Source organism: Macrosteles quadrilineatus, unplaced genomic scaffold, assembly GCF_028750875.1.
Source record: "Macrosteles quadrilineatus isolate MER2022 unplaced genomic scaffold, UCM_ALF_1.0 Scaffold_2__2_contigs__length_208266976, whole genome shotgun sequence".
NCBI lineage: Eukaryota > Metazoa > Arthropoda > Insecta > Hemiptera > Cicadellidae > Macrosteles > Macrosteles quadrilineatus.
Genome location: NW_026542595.1, coordinates 21,298,092 through 21,319,860, shown reverse-complemented (window position 1 = coordinate 21,319,860; position 21,769 = coordinate 21,298,092). Strand labels below are relative to the sequence as shown.

Genomic DNA, 21,769 nt, shown 5'->3' with positions numbered 1-21,769 from the left:
CTCCAAAAGATTTAAAATTAATCAAAACAAAAATGGCGTGGTATCCACTACTTACCAGATTTAAAAGTCATAACCTAAACGTTTCTTTTAAGGTCATAAAAGATGAGTTTTGTTTCTAAAAGCGTTGGCGGATGTGTAACTATGCAACAGATGTAAAGAATAAAATTTTTCTATTTTGTATCCTCTTCCCGTTGCAAAGCACTGGTACAACAGCTAGTAAATAAATAAATCAATAAAAATAAGGAAATAAGATATTATTATTGTTTTGGTTTTAATTTCAACTTTTGATATTTTGTAACGCATTATTCTCTTTTATTCTTATAATTTATTACCTTATAGTTAAAAAAAAAAACTGTTAAGTTAATTAGTTTTAAGAAGTCAATAGGAATTTCAATTTTAGATTTTTATTTTTCATACTACATTTTGAAATTGATTTGTTTACCTAGATTTATGTAAACCGTGTTAGATTAGTCTTTCGTTTACATATATTTTAAGAAGTTAAAAATGTAAACACAAGGTGATCGTCTGCAGTGCCGGCTGATTGCAGCGCGGCGAATATTGAAAACTGAAAACTGCGCTGAAAACTCTACCCACTCTACCGGCAGTTAACACCAAAACACGGCAACGAAGGTCGAAAAAGCAGTGGCTTTGCTTAGCAACAAAGAATCACCTGAAACCTGAACTGAGCTATTAAAAGGTGGACAACTTACTAGAACGATGAAAAAATGATTGATTACAACGATCGATTTACAAAACTACCCTTGCACTATTTAACCAGCGGACTGGGAATCTAAAATAATCCGGCTTCGAACGGACCAATTTTTTATGTTTATGGAAAATTAAATATTGCTTTGGTAGTAAATTCAGTAAAAATTATTATTTAAGAATTTTGTACAACACAATACACTGTTTTGTCATTATTAAGATGTCCGTGCTCAGTAAGAAGAGTTTCTCAATTTAATTTAGATTTATCACTTTCTGTTAAAAGTCCCAATACACTGTTATGTCATTATGAAGATTGTCTTGCTTCAGTTATAAGAGTTTCTCAATTTAGATTGATCACTTTCTGTTAAGAAGTCACAATACACTGTTTTGTCATTATGAAGATTTTCTTGCTTCAGTAAAAAGATTTTCTCAATTTAGATTGATCACTTTCTGTTAAGAAGTCACAATGCACTGTTTTATCATTAACATGATTTTCTTGCTTTAGTAAAAAGAGTTTCTCAATTAATTTAGATTTATCAATTTCGGCTGTAAAGTCAAATGGTTCTAAATTTGTAATCATTTTCTTTATAACATGTTCTTTCACACTCTGCCATGTTCTATTTGGGAAAATCTTTCGTCTTTCCATTGTAGTCCATAACTCCCGGCCTTTTGTTCTTGCCTATTCATTAGTAACAGTGATATATTTTAATATATTTGCTTGTTCACTGTATGAATAAAGCATTCTTGAGTGTTTAGCATCCTTGGATGGTTTTTGTGTATCACTCTTGTCACAATCATAGTTAAAAGCCCATCCCAACTTTTCTTTTTTATTTCTCTTTCTTCCTTCCTCTCATCTTCCGCTGCTACGGAACTAGAAGTTTCATCTTCATCTTCTTTTGTACTATTTGACCGGTTTGTCTTGAAAGTTGGATCTCTTTTAGGATTATTTACTTTTTCATCGTCTTGATCTACTTGCATTGTTTTATCTTGTTCTGATAAATCGGAATGCGAAGTGTGCTCATCCGAAAGTGTGACAACCGGTTTAAGGTTGTGGCTCTATTTGTTAAGTGAAGAAGCTTTTTAGCCTTGCTTGATTTAGGAGCAGTGCTAGGTTGACTTGGATCCGCTGGTGGAATAGGATTACTAGAGGAATCTAGTGGGTTTAAAACTTCTCCTGTCCTGTTTTTACTGAAGGTCGTAGCAAAACGAGTTTTATCGGCCTCATACAGTAAATCTCTTCAAGAACTCCGACGGAAGAAAACCACTGCCATGCAGTCAACATCACGTGCTATATGGCTCGTTGTAGCTTGTCTGTACTTTGTATTTGAAATTTGCGATAGTTTTGCTTCTTTCAAACGTTCTTTCATCTTCATATTCTTTTGTACTATTTGACCGGTTTGTCTTGAAAGTTGGATCTCTTTTAGGATTATTTACTTTTTCATCGTCTTGATCTACTTGCATTGTTTTATCTTGTTCTGATAAATCGGAATGCGAAGTGTGCTCATCCGAAAGTGTGACAACCGGTTTAAGGTTGTGGCTCTATTTGTTAAGTGAAGAGGCTTTCTACAACGTGTTTCTAAATATTGTATTGTAATTGCAGGAGCTTTAAAATTAACAATTTCATTATGATCCACAATCTGAATAATCAGAAGTATCTTCGATAGTAAAGCTCAAATGGGCTCCCCTGTGTAGAAGGAGTTCGATAAGATCTTCTAATTCAGGGCCTTATTTATGCTCTAACGACAGTACAAAATGCAGGCAGTGGAGATTGTCAGGACAGGTTAACAAATTTTTTTTTGTGAAAATGCCTTTATATTTTTTTGAGCATCGAGGTAGGTTAAATGTCGGAATTTATGAATGAAAAATCAATTATTAATTAATTAATACAATAAAAAACTCGAAGGATCGAAAGAGAATGAAATACAAAATACGACTATAAACACGAATTACACAAATCAACAAATTAAATTATTGAAAAGGACACAAAGGGTTTATACAAATGGAGGGTTTATGTAATTAAGGAGAGGCTACCCATTCACTTATGATTTTTTTTTTACCCGCCTAGGCCAAAACAAACGAATTTGTTGTGGCTAGTTTCATTCATTTCTGATTTAATTTTTTTTCAGGCAACATTTACTATTTATATGCAAGATATTATTATTTTCTTATTCAAAATTAAATGTAGATTCAAAATATATAAATATTTCCCAAAAAAATATAACTATAATTTTGTATTATACCATATAAAAATAAAATAAAAAAATTAAAAAATTAAAAAAAACTTTTTTATTGGTAATTTTTAGCTACATAGGGCTCATATATGTTTTGGAACTAGTCTATAATACTGTATGACACTTATAAAAACTCACCAAATGTCAAGCAAAGTTCATTTTGGTGTGGTATGCCTTGAAACACTCTGGCATGTGAAGTGCGACAAGGCAGAGCTCACACTCCCATCGGCTGTCACTGCGCTTTCCCTGGGCACTACACACCTTACATCTTCTTGAAGGTGTTTGTTTGACTTCATTTGGAGGAATAGGCCTAGGAAAATGTCCCCAAGTTGCTGCCTGGAGCCTCAGAGGTGTTTCTGAGTTGGATGATCGTCCTCTTCGATTGTACGGTGGCAGTTGTCGCGACTCAAACATTTGCTTGACAAACCTCTCCTTGAACTCACTGAACCCCAATTTTTTTCTGGTTAATTTTTTGAACACTACATAAGAGTTAAAAAGGCCAATGTCCATTATGTAAAAGAAGATCTTCTTGTATCCCTTAGCATACCTCCTCATACTAGGAAACGACGCTAATTGCTGATCCTCGCGGTCAATTCCACCCATTGAACGATTATAGTAGATCACTGGTTCTGGCTTTGTTATAATTTCTTGGGTAACTCTGTCTTTCTTGCCAGTTGATCTTTTGTCAGCTTTTTGATGAAAGGTAGACAAAATGCAAACTTGCTTCTTGTCCTGCCACCTTACTGCTAACATATTGTGGCTATAGGCTGTCTCGTAGTCGCCCAACTTAAGTTTACCCTCTTTGAAGCTCTCTGGCATGTTTGATCTCCACCAGTTAGCTGTTCCAATTACATTGAAACCTATTTGCTTAAGTCTATAGAAGAGAAGAGGTGAGGAGTACCAATTATCAATTGTCAGAGTATGTCCTTTTCCTGCCAAATCTTTTGTCATTTCAACGACTATCGCCTCACTCGTTAACAGCTTTTCCTCCTGTGTAGAATCCCCACTTCCTTCTTCAACCGGTACATTTTCTTTGACTTCAGCTCCAGTATAGATCTTAAATTTAGAACAATAACCACTTCCAGATTCACAACACTTGTAAAACTTTATGCCAAATCTGGCTCTCTTCTTGGGATTAAATTGGACATAGCCCAACCTCCCTCGGAACTTCATAAGACTCTCATCGACAGCTATGTTTTCATCAGGTATGTACAGATGGGAAAACTTCCTGTTCATGTACTCAATAACGTACCTTAACTTCCACAGTTTATCATTCACAGGTTTCCTATTATTGTCTGTAAGGTGGAAAAATGTGGACAGTAGCAAAAAACGGCGGAATGGCATCACTTTACGAAAAAAAGGGGTCTCAGTTACAGCATTAGGCGACCAGTATGATTGTATGGTTTTTTTTTTTACAAGCGACATAAGGACACACAGTGTATAAAAACAAGCCATCTCATCTGCAGTTGTGTCAAACCATTCTGAGTATATAGTTTTTCCTACCCCGCCTGCTTCGTTCTTTTTCTTAATTGTTTCTTTGGCATAATTATTAGTCTCTGTTGCAACATGTTGCCAAAAGTCATTATCAAGAAACGCATTGAAAACATCTAATTCAGAGGGAGCTGAGCCTAAACTTCTAGCCAAACTTGCTCTAACACCAGGACAACCAGTAAAAGGGATTTTATTTATTATATTACTTTCTATGGTACTGGTCCACTGCCAACCCTCCTTTTTCTTCTTTTTTGGTGGAGCTGTATCGTTACTAGTTTGAGTTTTGGACCTTTTAGTAGGCTTAGATGGTTGTGAAATAGCTTTTTTTCCTATAGGCCTACCTCTTCCTCTAGACCTGCCCCTAACAGGTTTACTTTTAGGCCTAGGGTCAGGAAAGCTAGGGTCGTCAGCTTCCTCACTCGGTGTAGGTGAGAGGGCAGGCACGATTGAAGATGCAAGCTGGTCAAATAATTCAGGCCTAATAGGCAAATCTAAATCAGATTGGACATTTGGAGGGGTCATAGGCCTATGCCTGCCACTATCTATATCATTTATAGGCCTAGAGTCAGGGAAACCAGGGTCGTCAGCTTCCTCACTCGGTGTAGGCGAGAGAGAAGGCGCGCTCATACTACCGCGGTATAACCGATCAAGAAACTGGACTGATTTAGGCAATTCTTCATCACGTGATGGAGAAGATACATGCTGATCAAATATTTCAGGCCTACTAGACAAATCTGAATTATATTGGACAGTAAGGGCATCTGGAGGGGTCATAGGCCTAGCATAGCTGCAAGAAGGCTGTTCAAGCAACAACTGGTCACTTTCTAATGGCCTAGGCCTAACACAATTAGTATTATGTTCTGGGGAAACTGTGGTCTCATAATCAATAGGCGTATTAGACTTATTACTCACTTGAATTCTGCTCCCTTCCAAATCATCATCATCACTCCAACCACTCTCCTCAAACAAGTCACAATCACTGTCACTGTCACAATCCCCTATAAGTTTTATGATGTCACTTTCATCTAACTCTTTTCCACATTCATCCACGAATACCAAGTTATTTTGAAGACTCATCGTATTATACAAAAGCTTTTCAATTGAATAATATAGTAAAACAAGATACTGTAGCTCAATCTTTATCACGACGAAGTGAAACACGACATGATAGGCCTAATAACTCAGTCATTATAACGACGAAAAAGTAAAATACTGATAAAAACTTACACTAAGTAAATTCTATAACTTATTTTATAAGATAACTACACTTTTCAATAAAATAATAAAGTAAAACAAGGCTCTAACACAATGTTTACATCGTCGAAGTAAACACAACAACGTATCAGCTGTGAAACCAGAGTAGACGTCGTCAGCTGCTAAGTTGCACCATTTCAACTTCAGTTTTTTTGCCGATTGGACTGGACTGAGATGACGAAAATATAACCAAAAGAAAGCCTGGAAATCATAGAACAAGAAGCATATGCGATCTATTGGATTTCTGGGGAACTAACTCGGCACAAACAGGTTTTAATAGCGGACGGCGATTCGCCGTCGCTTCACACAATGGCTAACGGGAGCGCGACGGCGGATCGCCGTCGTTGTAAGCGAAGGGGTTAATGTCTAGTGCTCACCCTTGGTTGTAGGTCGAGTAGCGTGTTGGCGTCGAATGTCTATGGAACGAACAATTCACTACGCCTAGTATAAAAGGTTGCGATGAAGGCTAAATGACGCTACGAGAGCTTCAATTAATGAAGTTTAACAAATGAAAGTGGTCAAGGTACCGAGACCAATCAGAGGGCTGCCACAAGCGGCGTTGATTGATGTGGAGACCAGTGTCCGGCACCTCCGTACCATCAGAAGTCCACGCTCTTACTTGTCTACAAGTCGTTAAAACTATATTTAACGAATTGTCTTGGATTAAATTCAGCAGACGACATACATGTAGTATTCATGTAATATTCGCATGTCAGTTAGCTGAGGATTACAGAAGTAGTGCTTGAGTTCATCCAACCATGTAGCCGCTTAAGCAGCGAGACGCCGTATTTACATGTTTGGGAAGTTTATCCAAGTTTCATGTCATGAATTATGCTTTCAAAACTGATAATGACGTTAAAAATAAATACCCAATGTCAAGTCCTAATAATGTAACAATATTTCACTAAATACATGTTTAGAAATTTTAAAATTGTAATTGGATGAAAATGGTTTTGGTATAGGTAAAAAGTTCAAGAAGTAAACTTAATTTAACCACTAGTATATTTAAGATTTTTGGAGCTGGTTGAGATTAACAGTAAAACAAGTCTAAAACTGATGTACACAGTAATAACTGATGTAGGAAAGTTTTTTATAACATAAAACCAGCGAAACCATAAACATCTCAAAAATAATAATTTACACGAGATTAAAGTTATCTAAGCATAATATTTACTATTGAAGTAAATGTTTAGTACATTTTATAATACACTTTCGTTGCTTTGAATTATGAATTTCATTCCTTACTTTAAAGTATAAACGATTAATTTGTTAAAAGTTTTCATTAACACATTGATAAGATGTATACCAAATAATGTAAAGTAAGTAGAATGATCCCTCTATTGGTTTGTATTCATTGAACCTTTGGTCTCGTGTATTTTTATCAACAATTTCATTGTATTTGAAAACCTCGTTAACTCCTTAAAAGTAACCCACCAGGGGTTTTTACGTTATCGTGATAATCATTTGAACAAATAATGGGAACGCCATGTACATTGATTAATGATAAACTAGTCAGTGGCTGGCCTATTACGCCTTCAGGGCCAGTGTCCACAAAGTTCCTTCTTTGCTGAAAAATAACCATCCCCAGTGGCGTGCAGAGTTGTAAGTAATGTATGTACAGAGTTTCCCTATGCAGTTTAGTGTTTTACTGTATCTCACGTTTTATATCCTCAATTAATCGTAATAGATAAAATTATGTAATTTAAACTACCTTTTATTGTGATGGTTACAGAAATTAATCTAATGTTAAAAAGTCAAGATTGATAATTTAACGTTAAATTTTAAATTACTTACTTATTTTCTACTCCCCCAGAGTGTAACAGGTTGAAGGACAAACAAAAAACACAACAGACTCATTCATACTAATATTCACTCTCTCTTTCTCTTTAGTTGCTTGCCCTGACGTACGCTCAAAAATTACTCAGCAATCCAAATTAATTAACGTTAGGTTTGTTTATCATTCTGCAATAGTGCAGAATTGTGTCCAAATTCAAAACTGTCTTGGTAAATTGCTGTTTTTGAAAATCCATAGTTGAAATAGTTATAAAATAGAATATTTTCATAAATTACCAATGTGCGATACAGTTGTAATCAAATCGTAACAAAAAGAACTACAATGTTATTAACTGAAATTTATCTTATAAACTAGGTAACAAAGTCAGTTAATTAAATGATAAAATAATAGTAAACTGAAAAGCAATAACGGATGTAGGGTAACAGCAACTGGACCACAGGTTGATGTCAACAACCTTGATGTCATAAACTCATAACGTCAATCAACATGATTGTTACCCAGACAAATTGCCATTAAGGCTACTTGTTGTGATTGGTTCATGTTTGTTTATTGTTGGTATAGACTATTCAATATGGAACTTTGGTATTTAATATGATAAATAGTATAACATTAAAAATAATTCTTTTAGCTTATAAGTATTTATTTTCAATCTTATTTATTTAAAAAATTGGTTTTTCTTTTCCGAGTTCGTTTGGCTCTTCAACCCGACCGATTTATATGATTGAGTTCTTAAATTGAAGGTTTGCTCGTACAGATTTGCCATCAAGCATCGGAATACAATTATCTATAGTCTCACTCGGTTTATACGTAAACGAAATTTGCTCTCCATGTATTTCTTATTGGAGTTAAATTTTGTTTCTCTTTGCCGAGTTCGTTTGGCTCTTCTACCGGACAGATTTTCATGATTGAGGTCTCAAATTGAAGGTATGCACGCACAGATTTGACGTCAAGTACCGGCATATATTTATCTACAATCCCACTTGTGTTATACGTAAACTAAATTTGCTCCCCATGTATTTCTTATGGGAGTTAAATTTTGCTTCTCTTTTCCGAGTTCGTTTGAATCTTCTACCAGGCCGATTTTCACTATTGACGTCTTAAACTGAAGGTATGCACGCACAGATTTCATATCAAGCATCTGCAAACAGCCGTTCTTGGATGAAGAATAGCTTGTAGCATCATAAGAGACATCGACTTAACTATTTCTCGTCATATATTTTGGTCAGATTCTGTAACAGTTTTGCATTGGCTGAAATCCGACCTTAGACAATTCAAACAGTATGTTTCGTATAGAATTGGAGAAATTCAAGATTTGTCTAAACCTGAAGAATAGAGATGGGTTTCATCAAAAAAGAATCCGGCAGATGTTGCAACTGGAAGGAACAAAAAGTTTACATCAGCCATGCATTCTGAATGGATCCACGGACCCTCATTTCTAATGCGAGAATCGAGTGACTGGCCAATACAACCGTCCACACTACAAGTCAAGGAAAATGAAGAAACAAAGAAGAAATTTGTCGGAGTTGGGAACAGTGATGAAAACCCTCCTCTTCTGACTGTTGAAAACCTTTCTTCTTGGGAAAAAGTGTCACGTGTGTTAGCATGGGTACACAGATTTATTAGCACGCTAAGGTCCAATACTACCGCCACCACCAAAAAGAAACTGAAAACAGTCAACGTAGATTTTGGAAATATACCAGAACTTCAACCAGAGGAAATTCAAACAGCTGAACAGAACTTGTTGTCAATGTCTCAAAAGGCAAGCTTCAATGAAAAAAAATTTACTGCTGAAGAACAAACCGCTACCAAAGTGCAGTAGAATGTTATCTTTAAATCCCTTTATTGATCAGACTCTAATAAGAATGTCTAGTAGAATAAATAGTTCAGCAGAAATAATCGAAGAACAAAAGCATCCTATAGGAATAATTAATTTTAATTTATATGAACATAAAATGATTTGCATGTAGATATGAATCTGCTGCATAGGCCTCTTCACTAGCATCGACAAAAATATGGAGTTCAACTTCTTTAATTGTTTTGACGTCAAAATAGCATCTAGGTATGGTGAGGCTCTGCAGACATTTTACTTCTTGTAGCCAGTCTTGCCATTTTTACTAAGTTCTATTGAAAGAACCTCGTCCCACGTTATGTTTGTTCGCCAAATGTCTTGAACAAGCATTCTCCCTTTTATGGCTACAACTAACCTCAATGGATTGAAAATGGACATAGCTCCTCTTAAAACTTCACGTTTGGTCGGATACCTTGTTTCAACTAACTGTACCTTTTCGGCGTTCATGTGAAATGAAAAGTGGTCAGTTTCAGCATCCCACCACATTCCGAGGAGACGTTCTGTAGGTGGACGACTTTCAGGTTGCAGCTGTTTTGTAGAGTTTGCCTTCAAATCTTCCGATATTTCAAGTAAAATTTCTTTTGAATTTGACTACCAGTTACAGATTTTAAAACCTCCGGCTTTGTGAATTTCTGTTATCTGGTTATCTGTTGTATTCTAATTCTAGCTTCTTCTTCTGTATCAGTAGAGTCTAGTAGATCGTCCATGTATTCACTTGAGAGGATCGCTTTACTTGCTTCTAGGTAAATATGTAGAAACCTCTTGGTGTTGCTGTTTATTACATACAAGTCAGTACTCAGAGAACACGTTGATCCAAATATCATTGCTTCCATGATATAGGGATCTGGTTTGTTGTTTGGATCTTCTCTCCATAGAAACCTTTGCGAATCAACATATTCTTTTCTGACACGCACTTGATGAAACATTTCTTGTATGTCACCTGCGATTGCACATTTTCTTAATCTGAATTTGAGAAGTACTGTTGGCAGAGGGTTCAAAAAGTCAGGACCACTAAGCAAACCATCATAGAATGATACACCATTATTTGCTTTAGCAGCTGCGTCAAATACTAACCTCAGGTTGTCAGGTTTGTTTGTCAGGCTTATATCATTGAAAAAAAAAAAAAAAAAAAAAAAAAAAAACTGACGTCAAACCTTTTGACATTAATCGTCTCTTATTTTTTTACATTTGGTTTACATTACACTGACTATTAGCTTAATCACATAGGTTTCTTGTTCCCAGCTGTCTCATGCAAATACAGGACACGTTATAATTTGTACTACTAATTACAGTTTCATTTGAGTACCGGTAATTAAACCTTTTGGTTAAGTTTTATTTTCATAAAATGATTCATCTCCTCGTCAATTTTGAGACCACCTTTTCGTTTGGTTATAACTTTTTTTGGTACCAAGATATGAGCTATGTACAGAATGGATAAAAGTTTAAAGATAAAAAATTTTAAACTGGGTCACTGAATTTACTAGGAAAACTCAATTGTTTGGATTTATTGATATAACTTTTTTAGCTTACTGCAAACAGAGTGTGTTTTCCTAGGGAGAGGATATTTCGTCTTTCATTGTTCTCCATGGAACATTTCGTTTTTATGTTAGCAGGGGAGATCTTAGCTGAGCAAAACAAATCAAGTTTTATTGGTCAATTAAGTTTCAAAGGCAACACACTAAGTTTCACATAAAGTGAGAATAATTAGCGATTACAAGCTGCCTTATTAAAGATATCTAACGATTACAACATTACCTAAACATCATAACAATGTTTATGTTAATTTATAAAAGAAAAAGAAATATATTTTAACTATAAATTATAAAAATTATATGCTGGTGATTTGTGATATACTTGATATCCGTTATCGTTAGTTAAGTTCCGTCGAAATACAATATTTAGTATGATAAAGTGTTAGATAACTGTAAAGAGATTTTGCAACGCTAAATGCAAAAATATTATTTAACCCTTAACTTTCGTAGGACCTTTAAGCCTTAATTGTAAGAATCTCTTAATTAACTCTGATTGTTAGATCAATGCTTAGTTATTGTACTAATTTGATTATAACTAATAAAATATAATCAGAAAACCTAATGTGCTGAGCAATAATTTTTATTTCCTATTTCCTTTTGCTTAAGTCAAATAGTAATCTTACCTGTAAATTTATTTTCAAAATAGCTTTTATTGAATGAATTAACAAATAAATTTCCATCAAACCACATTTAAAATAATTGTATAGATAGAAATATTTCTTACAACTACAGCTCAGGCTCGATCAAAAGTATGTATTGTGCAATCTTCTCTATTTTCATCCCACGCTGTAAATAAAAAAGCATGCCATTGGCATTTCTTCCATTTGTTCAGCTTTTCTGTTTGTATGTTGTATTTATTTCGTCAGCAACATGGTAAAAATTAAGGACCGTGTAAATCGTTTTTTTAATTTTAAATTAATTTGTTGTACTTATTTTTTGTGTATTTTAATTTATAAAGGGATTCTGCACTTCTACAGGCAAATATATTTCCAACAGTATGCGTAGACTTTCCCTGCGATGCACAGGAGCTGAAATTTTTTTTCGATGAACCTGCTGGTCTATTAATTAAGTTGTATTCCATTTTTGACCCAATTAACATAAATATTATATAAATACGAATAGAACCTGCACATAAAAGACCGATAACTTTTCTTTCGGTACAACCTGCCTGTAATTTGGTCCAGTAGTATGGTCCGGATAGTTTTCATAAGTTTTGCAAAAGTTGTATATAAGATACTTTAAAACCTGAATTGACTAGCTTAATTTGGTAAACTATTTAGGAGTTTTATTAGGCCTACTAATATTGTCAATAGGCCTATAGATCATTTGTAAAAATATTGTCTTCATTTTTATGTTTAAAATTTTATTTATACATTTGTATCCTACCAGACAGTTATGCTAGTTATTTTACTGGGTTATCACCTTCCTTGTAAATAAATGTTTGTCAGAAACACACTTTATTATTTATACCTGTCAGAAACCAATTCATATGTACCTAATTGTTCACAACATTTGTTTAAAATAAGTGAAACGGTATAAGGAAATGTTGTTCAAATAAAGATCCAAAGCTTCACCAAGTGAGTTGAATAAAACGTCACTGCAGTAACTGTGAACACGTGAGCCCTAGAGCTGTCAGTTACTAACTCTGTTGTGAGTTTAATTGTGCGCTGCAAGTTTACCTGTAAGTTTGGCTGTGTTTCCGGGTGATGTCGCTAGAGTTTAGGTAAGTATCTGTATAAGCCTAAAGGGAGCAGCAAAAACAAACAATAGTTATAACTGATCAAACCTTTTTAAAAGCACTCCATTAGCCTCTTTATTGCTTATAGGCTTCACGATTGAAAGAGTAAGAAAAACGATTCTCTTCTTAATATAATTAATTTGAAAGTATTTTCAAGAATGATTAAGGTACTTTTAAATTGATCGACTATTGAATTCTTCGAACTTTTAAAATATACATACATATATAAATATATTGAAAACAACAAAGAACCTCAAGTGTACAATTAAAGAGCCTCGCCAAGCTGATCTCTTGGACCAAAGATGAATGCTACGCAAATTTATGTATCAAGTTTGAGACACATGTGTCGACAAATAACACTTCTTGCTTCCTCTCGTGTACATGACCGTGCAATATCACAGTCCTAGGGGCATACAGCCGCACTCCTCGGAGCCTACATACTAGTAATATCATGTAAATACATTACGCGTTTTATTTATAACGGTTACGAAGCTTAATTATTGCAACACACATGTTACGGCTCGTCGTCATTCAATTAATTTTCCTGTCAAATTATAAAACAGCATTATTATTTATTCATTCTGATATGTAAAATAAAACTACTGTCAATTAATTACCGCTGTCAATAACGAAGCATAAAAACGATAAAGTAACAATGCATTGCAACATATCAGTACAAATTCACAATACTTGGCGTAACAAAACAAATGAGTTAGCTGAGAAACTTGGCTGTAAGACAGAAACTGATTTGTCTTACAAACAGCTACCCTCGGAGGACAAATCACTTTCTTTGACCAATGTGGTATCCAGAGGGCGATTCCTAAATAACTGCCCACATCAGTCAAACTTCAAGTATAACTTTGCTTGGTTCAATTACCTACAACTGACTTACCTAATAAATGTGACCTTTTAAGACGTATAAATTATCGTGAGTTTAAAAATACCCCCGTCGCAGCAAACCTGCATACTAAGCGAATTTCCATTTACCCGGCTTGATTTCTTCTAAAATATTCCCTATAACTTTTCAGATTTATTTCCTATTTAAATAACATTAATTTTAGTGAGTAGGTTTGCTGCTACGGGGAAGATGTTGAGGTGTGTTTTTTCAATTGAAATATTGATAGCTTAGTATGAAATAAAGCAAATTGCCAAATTTGATTAAAATATATCCATAAACAAGCAAACTAAAACAGTTTATTTATTCTCCATAAGACTAACATGGGAATTTTAAATTTACAATTTTTTTAATTTTCTCCGTAGTCAATGAACATTCAAAAACACTTCAATATACTAAATTATTTGTTTTTTTAAGCTCTTCAAAATGGTCTAGAGAGAAATTTAGAAATTTAAAGTTTTTAGGGTCAAAAATGAGGAATTTGAACGGATGGTGTTTTTGGCCTCTGGGGACCTCAAAACGAAAAAGTAAATCGGTCCCGGGTCTAGGTATTACCATGAGACCTACGGTAATAGCTTATTCCCTATATGGGAAATTCGCTAATCCTAAATTGTTTAGAAATAAAATCTTTTACTTTAAGGTTGATAAGCTTAGAAAGTAATGTCAAGTTACAAAACTACTTTTGTATAACCAAGCAAACCGTTCATATAAATTTCCAAGTAAAAAACCTCTATCAACACATTGTATACGTTATAACTTTGATGCCAGCCTAGAGGTTAGTGTCTATACAGTTATTAATGACAGTAATGCAGAACCCTTGTACTATAGCTTGAGACTTGACACTTGAGGGTGTCATCATACAGCTCGGTAATTGCCACTTCGCCAGTGTAGAGGCAAACTTTGGTGATAACAGTTATAGCCTTATAACACAAGTGATCGGCAAATTAGAGCTCATATAACACTATACTACGGCGTATACCAATATTTTGTTTGTTTTAATTAGGTTGGTATTATTATCTATAGTAAAATTACCAGCACATAGATTAATAGTTGTATATCTTATTCTCCCTGAAAAATGTTTTTTAATTAAGTAAAAGTACGTGGGGACCGATCTTTGCACGCGTAAATCCATTAGTATACTCTGAGAGCAGTCTTGGGTCAATGTAATTTATCTACATCTTCTTTTGTACCCTATTTGACCTGTTAGACTAGTAATATCGTAGATTACTTGTTTATCTAAGCAACAGTAATGGTTCTTATGTACCGTACTACGTGTTTATGTTTTTTTTAGCTAACACACTTATTGGACAAATTTTAAAATAAATCCACTAATATACATTTGATAAACACAAAAATATATATAATAGGCCGTAATTTCTTTTTGTAAGCAAAGGAGTTGCCTTTTTTCTTGGAAAAGTCAAATTATGAAGGTCGTAACTAGTTTGCAACACCGCAGTTTCTCAAATGTTTACTCTACCTCTTACTGATTAGAGATATTTAAGTCTGGTCAGTATTGCTGGATTCCGTACATATAATGTATAGCTTGAAGTGCAGTGCTTAGCATACTAATCTTCAAGCCTAGATACACGGATCGATTCTCGCCAGAAGCAATGTATATTTTTTTCTGAGGATATTATTAAAACATTTGTCAGAGTTTGAGATATGTCCAGTTTTATTTAGTGATCACAGCTTTATTTTGTACATTTAATTTTGTTTTTATTTTATAATCATACTAGTGGCCTGTAGGGGCCATAGCCCTTAATTTAGACTACAATAAAAAAAACTATAGGAAAAAGACAAATACTTGAAATATGTTAACTTATTTTCCAGCGTTCTTCTGAAGGCAGGTTGTAAACCACCTTGTGGATTTCTTTCATAGTCAGGCCTGACATGACGTTCTCTTTCAGCATTTCTTGTGTCAGATTTATTCCCGGATACTCTTCCACGTCTTGCAGGTTTTTCCAATATTGAAGATTAATTCATTTAAACACTGGTACTTAATGTTTTTCCTTGTGAATCAGCTTTCACCTCAAATAATAGACATTTTAGCTTTGACGATTGGGGAACAGTTTCTCCATTCGATTATGTTCAGCAATGTAACCATGTAGCAATGTAACTTGTAATGGGGACACAGAGCAGTGTTAGATTGTATAAGATAGTCTGCACTATAACGTAGTAAAAATATAAAGTACTTAAACTGTTTATGAACTTTATCTTTGATTGTAGCAAACAATATGACAAAACAAGGATGTGTGATTAGGAATTAATGCAAGTTTGGCCTCGGAGAGTAGAGCAATATGTTAACAAGTTGCGCTCCAGGGACTGAAAGTTGTCCAGAAACTTGCGGTGCTCTCATTACTTTCGCGTCAACTACTTTTCATTGAAAATTATGTACTTTTCTTACTCTTATGCTTTAGTTAATTTACCTAACCAAATACTTTGTTCTTCGTGAACAGATGTTTAGCTTCAAAAGCTCTTGGAAACATGTCCTATGAAGACTAATTTTAGTATTTTTAAAATTAAAACTAAAGTAAGAAGGACATTTTGACTAACAAGAGTTTATTTCACGAATCTATGTTGATACAATTCTTGTAAAGTTAACTGCAGAGCTGGCTTATAGTTTATTAATTTGTAGTTTTCGCTATACAACGTGGTAGTGATGACTGAGTAGGACCTTGACAACATTTCAAAACAAAGATTACATTATTTTTCCATTGAAAATGTAAACTGACTATATCCAAAAATTCCGAATTCGATTGATTGTAGAACTATCAGAGTTATTATATATCTACTTTTGTTTCTACGGAGTACTATTTTTTCAGTACACCTTTAATTTTATTATGATTTATGTTGTGTCACATCATCAGATGTCGCCAATCTTTTTTTATTTTTCCCCAAACCTCTAGTTGTTTCTGTTTCTCAATTCGCAATGTAATATGATCAATCACATAACGTTACTGCAGTACATGGGTTAAAATTCATGTAAGCTTACCTTGCCGATTGTATTACATAGTGTGTGTTTCTTGTCAACTATCAAATAAGTCATAAATTATTTACTATGTTAAATCACTTCAGCTCCTTTCTTCACTTTTCTCTGGTTGTCGTATTTGTCAAACATAATGACGACATTCATTCGGACATAATGCCACTACAGCTGATCTGTCTACATGCTGTGAGCATTCTGTAAGCGATAAGGTTGCATTTAAATATGCGTTTATCGTAAACTATCTTAGTAAAATTATTAAGTAGGTTATTCATTCTCACTACCTGTGAAAACTAACTTTTCTGAAACTATAAAAACTAGTTTTGATCATATATATTTATAGCCATTGTAGTTATCTGCAATAACTTTATTCATTATAGTTATTTTTTAAATTGCATTTGATGACACAATACTGGTCATGCGTGTTGTTGTCGTTGCTTGTCTATGACTCTGATAAGGCAGCCACCCCGCCCTGGTATGAAATGTAGACATTAAATTACTACACGACCCTCGAGTTTATAACTCGATGGGAGTTTATAACTCGCATTTACTAAATGAATTAATATAATTACAATGATGATTTGACCAACTATAACATTGGCACTAAAACATGTCTATTTCATATTTTCTATTATATTCCATGCGTAATAAAGACAGTGACAGATGAAGATACAATCTTCAGACAATCAGTCGTAGTAAGTGATTGTGTTGCAAGTTCAAATCAGTATTGAATTGAACATGGTCAATATATAAAGCATGTAGAGAAAAATAAATATATTGTTTAGCAAACATTTAATTTTTGTAGGATTACTTTGACTGGTGTATAGCTTATAAGTGAGTAATTATGTGGGCATATTTACATAGATGTTAATGAGCAATTATACGCCACCTTGTTTATAGTCTACACAGAGAAATGTGGCATGAATGTATTTGTACAGCCAAACTACTGTAAATTTGTTCTGAAACTGCATTGTCAAATGTGTTACCTTAACCAAAACAACAAGTTTGTTAATAATGTTACCAACCTGTAAAAAAATTAATAGCATTAGCTATAAGCCACCAAAAGTATTACATCTGGGAGATAAACCTCAACTTTATTATTGTTTAAAAATGTAATAAAAAGATTTTTTCTTAGCTTTTTTCCTATTTAAATAGGTTTGCACGAATAATAAATGAACAAGGGTACCCCTTCGTGAATTGTGCGTTTTAATAGTGTTTAAAATTCGTTGTTTGCATTACTGAGAATACAGTTTAGATAATTGAGGAATTATATTGACAGTTTTTTTCATTTCATATTCAACTAGAAAAAAATTTGCTTCCCTTCAATAACTTCTCATAAATTAATCGGCCATAGATTAGTTAAAAGGTTATATGTTAATTAATAAGCTTTGTCATCCGATGATAAGTTTCGCCTGAATAAAATTTGTATTGTTACGAAGGGTCATGATTATAACTCGTTCCTATATTAATATTAATTATATTAATGTATTAATAAAATCTGTATGTTAATAGACGAGCATGATTCCTTAAAAACTTTTTTCACAGCTCGTATGCATCGCAGGGAAACTCTACGAATACTGATATTTTCCTGTAGATGTCCAGATTGCCTTTATAAATTAAAATATGCTTAAAAATAAGCACAACAAATGAATTTAAAATATGTATAAAAATAACATGGGCCTTATGGGTTTCCATGCTGTTTACGAAATACTAATGTAATATGAACAGAAAATCTAAGCAAATGGTAGAATTACAATCTCGTGTTTTTTGTTTTTTTTCAGCCTGGGGGAAAATAGTTTGTAGTCTGTACGTCTGTACATTACATATTTATGGTCGCGTTTTAGACCACTGGACGACCTCTAGTAAGTATAATTGTACAAACAAGATTTTCCATTTAAGTAAATAATTTATGTTTATCAAAGCTATAACACACGTATACGTATATTTTATATGGTACATTATTGGAGGCTTATGTGCTAACTATAGGATTGCCGTACCCATAAAATTGTGCAAAGCTATGAGCTTTTTGATTGTTTAAATATCCCAATGTTATTGATCACTAGTATTTTCGATATTGGTCCTGAAAAATAATCAGCTCATCTTAGTCAGTAACAAGGCCACACAACGGATCTCTCAAGAACAAAAAATAAACGGTATTTTACGCTTAAGACTAAAATAACCCATCATATCAATGATCCTTATAGATGTCAATGATAACATTATTAATTTACTCTTACCTGCTGTGTGTGTATTGTTGTACCTACCCAATGTACACGTCACCGTCAAGGCTGTGGCTCCTTGTGATTGACGAGAATCGATGACGTCATCACTCATGAGACGACATAGCAACACGTCTTCACCTTCCTGTGAGTGTTATGACTAGCATTCAACATTATCGTTAGGTCTTTGGTATTAAAATAGATAAAAGTTAAGTTCACTTTTATGTCGTATCTGTTTCTAAACTCATCTACAGCAAATTAAATGTTCTTTTAACGAATATGAACTTCGCAACCCATAGTTCATAGACATTTATTTGAAACATTGCTGTAGGTTTCATACAATCAATAATAAACAGAACACTGTTAATTAATTCATCTATCATTAGGTTGGGTACGATTAATCTATATTCCGACTTGCCTTTCATACATTTTTTTTGTTATTGAAATTTACTTAAAAACGACATTCAACAACATAAAATATTCAATCACCACAATTTTACATTTCATATCGAGAAAAACATATCTGTCTTGAGTTTACAGAGTGTACAGTCTTATGGAAAGAATTTTATAACACATTAGATTGTAGCTTAACGTAACAAAATTCTACGAGAATATATTTCAGTTAGTCTCATACTATGTTTGTGGATTCACATCGTTCCGGTGACTCCCAAACAGAATATGGTCAATAGTCTTTGTTGTAATATTTATAAATGTTTAAAACATTTATAAGGGTTTAAGTCGAGCATTTCATAAAAAAGTAAATTGTTGTAAGAAAAGATTCCACAAACACAAACGTTATTAATTGTAGTGACCTATTGAGAAAAGTTTTTTTTTCGTTTAATATGGATTTTCATTTTCCTAATTTTAACATATTTCTCAAAATGTGAGATTAAGAAAGATTTGTATTCAGATTAGTACATTATAGTACCTTAAAACTAAGGTATTACTTATTTTCAGCTCTTAAAATATTTAAAAAAAAGTGATTATCTGTGACAATCCTTATCAGGCTTGGAGTGGAAATTCTACTTCACCAGAATTTCTACCAAGCAATTAATATCAAATCTATTGAAATTATTATAATATGTAATCATATGAATAGTTAAATAAATATTTATACATCCGTGTCTTTCCGTTTCCAGCACTTCTAGATTTTAATCAGAAGATTAATAGTACAAAATAAACAGTATCAGCTGTCTGACACATACTTTCTCCCATTGTCATCGTCAATATGCGTGATTCGATCAACTCGATATCACGGACGATCAGTTATTATAACATATCAGAAATGACAAAAATAAATGTGAACAAAACCCCATCTTCTTTATTTCATTCCAACATCAAAAAACAACTAAACTATTTACTTGTTTTTAACCAAAAACAATTTAAAAACATCTGACTGTTAATTTATCTATATAAGAAAACAGTCTTTTGGCAAACAAATAAGAATATTATATTGAGGTGTTTTCTGTATCAATGATTAATCATCGTACGTCAAGCTTGTCAACAACCTTTATCATGGGTAAGTGGTGGGAGTAACTATGATATGTTATTGAAAAAAATCACAAAAGTTGCAATAACCTTTGAACCGTAATTGTTACAGCAATGGGGGTTGCACTATTTTGTTTGGAATTATAAGGACCGTAATACATGAATTTTAATCAAAACCAGCTTTTTGCGAAAATCTGATTTATTTCTTATTTTATGGGAGTTTTTATAGGAAAATAACATTTCAGAATAATTTTAGGACAGTAATTTTTACAGAAATTGGGTTTTTACTATATTTTCAGAATGTGAAGGACTATAACATACTTTTTTTTTTCAAAATCGTTTGGGCCATTTTTCCCTGCTTTTGTAAAAATAAAAAACACACCTGTAGATACTATGGATTTGTACATAAATACCAAATTTCATCTAAATCGGACTACAGGTGTGGTCTGTAGCTCTTTACACATACACACACAGACATCACTACAAAAACCACTTTTTTGGGTTCAGTGGGACCCAAACAGATATAGGCTATCCACTTAAAACTCAAACTTGAAAATTTTGATGAAAACAATAGCCTACTTTCTCTTTATACGATGGTATAGGGGGAGAAACTAAAAGTTCAATAGGGACTTGGAAAGCATCATAATTAATTAAATCAATTCATGCTCATTATTACTTTAATTTAGGGGTAAAAAATATAAATCGTTACCAAAACGGCTTGATTCCTATTCTAAAAACATGTATTCGTTATCTGTAAATTTATTCCTTCTGAGTGGGTTACTTTGATAGAGATTACACAGCATTATTACATAAACTCTTAAGAAACTCAGAGTGAAAAATCAGGTAATAATAAAGCTGAAATAGAAATATTTGTATTTGCAACCTTTTGAATTCGCCTTTTTTACACTAAACATTTCGGCAACTTCAAAAGTAAGTTTGTATAAGGATTTTTTATTCAAATGATAAACATAGAAACTGACTTTTACAGCCTCTATAATTACATACACGACGACCACCATCACTCAGTTCTGTTCTGATGATGTGATGTCGGCGGTCGCCTCGTTATCAATTGTTGAGAGCTCTTCACACACCAGGCAGGGGATGCACCCTTTCTAAAGTCCTTAAGCGCACATTTTAAATCTTGATTGAATGCCATAGCTCTTGAATACCCATTGCACTTTTGTCATTTACATTTTGAAAGAGATATCTTGTTACAACTGAAATAAAAATCAAACACGTATTTTCACCATGAGGTATTTGAAGGACGTTATTAGAAAGTAAAATTACTCTTGTACATAACTCTGAATGTTAATTGGAAAGTAAACTGCCTATCAAATATTTTTTAATTTAACAAACCCCTTTTGATTAAAATGTTTAGTGTCTTAATTACCGGTAGGCTTTGATAACATAGAAATCAATTTTAAAATGTGTACAATTACTCCCGAAAAAGTAATTTAACCTTAATCTGCGTATTGTATTTGGTAGAATTAAAAAAGAGATTAGGTTTATAATCCCTTTACATACTTTATTAGAGAACCATATCACAGACTGCAATAAATCCCGGTATAAGATATCACAAGCAATATATT

The 21,769-nt window shown here is 33.4% G+C and overlaps 1 protein-coding gene across 1 annotated transcript; it reads right to left on the bottom strand.

Moving 5' to 3' along the window:
- Nucleotides 1-3,080: 3,080 nt before the first annotated feature.
- Nucleotides 3,081-5,504, bottom strand: LOC128983989 (piggyBac transposable element-derived protein 4-like). Its single transcript, XM_054403271.1, has 3 exons — nucleotides 5,340-5,504; nucleotides 4,769-4,886; nucleotides 3,081-4,231 (listed from the first exon to the last, which is right to left on the bottom strand). Exons 1-3 carry the CDS (start codon nucleotides 5,502-5,504, stop codon nucleotides 3,081-3,083), a joined length of 1,434 nt encoding a protein of 477 aa, XP_054259246.1.
- Between the last annotated feature and the right edge of the window lie 16,265 nt (nucleotides 5,505-21,769).

Bases quoted from the DNA above. Each gene is read 5' to 3' on its own strand.
- LOC128983989 (XM_054403271.1), bottom strand. From the start codon at position 5,504: ATGAGTCTTCAAAATAACTTGGTATTCGTGGATGAATGTGGAAAAGAG. The intron at 4,887-5,339 runs GTGAGTAATAAG...TTATTTGACCAG, and splicing joins TGGAAGGGAGCAGAATTCAA to CTTGCATCTTCAATCGTGCC. The intron at 4,232-4,768 runs GTAGGCCTATAG...TCCACCTTACAG, and splicing joins GGGCAGGTCTAGAGGAAGAG to ACAATAATAGGAAACCTGTG.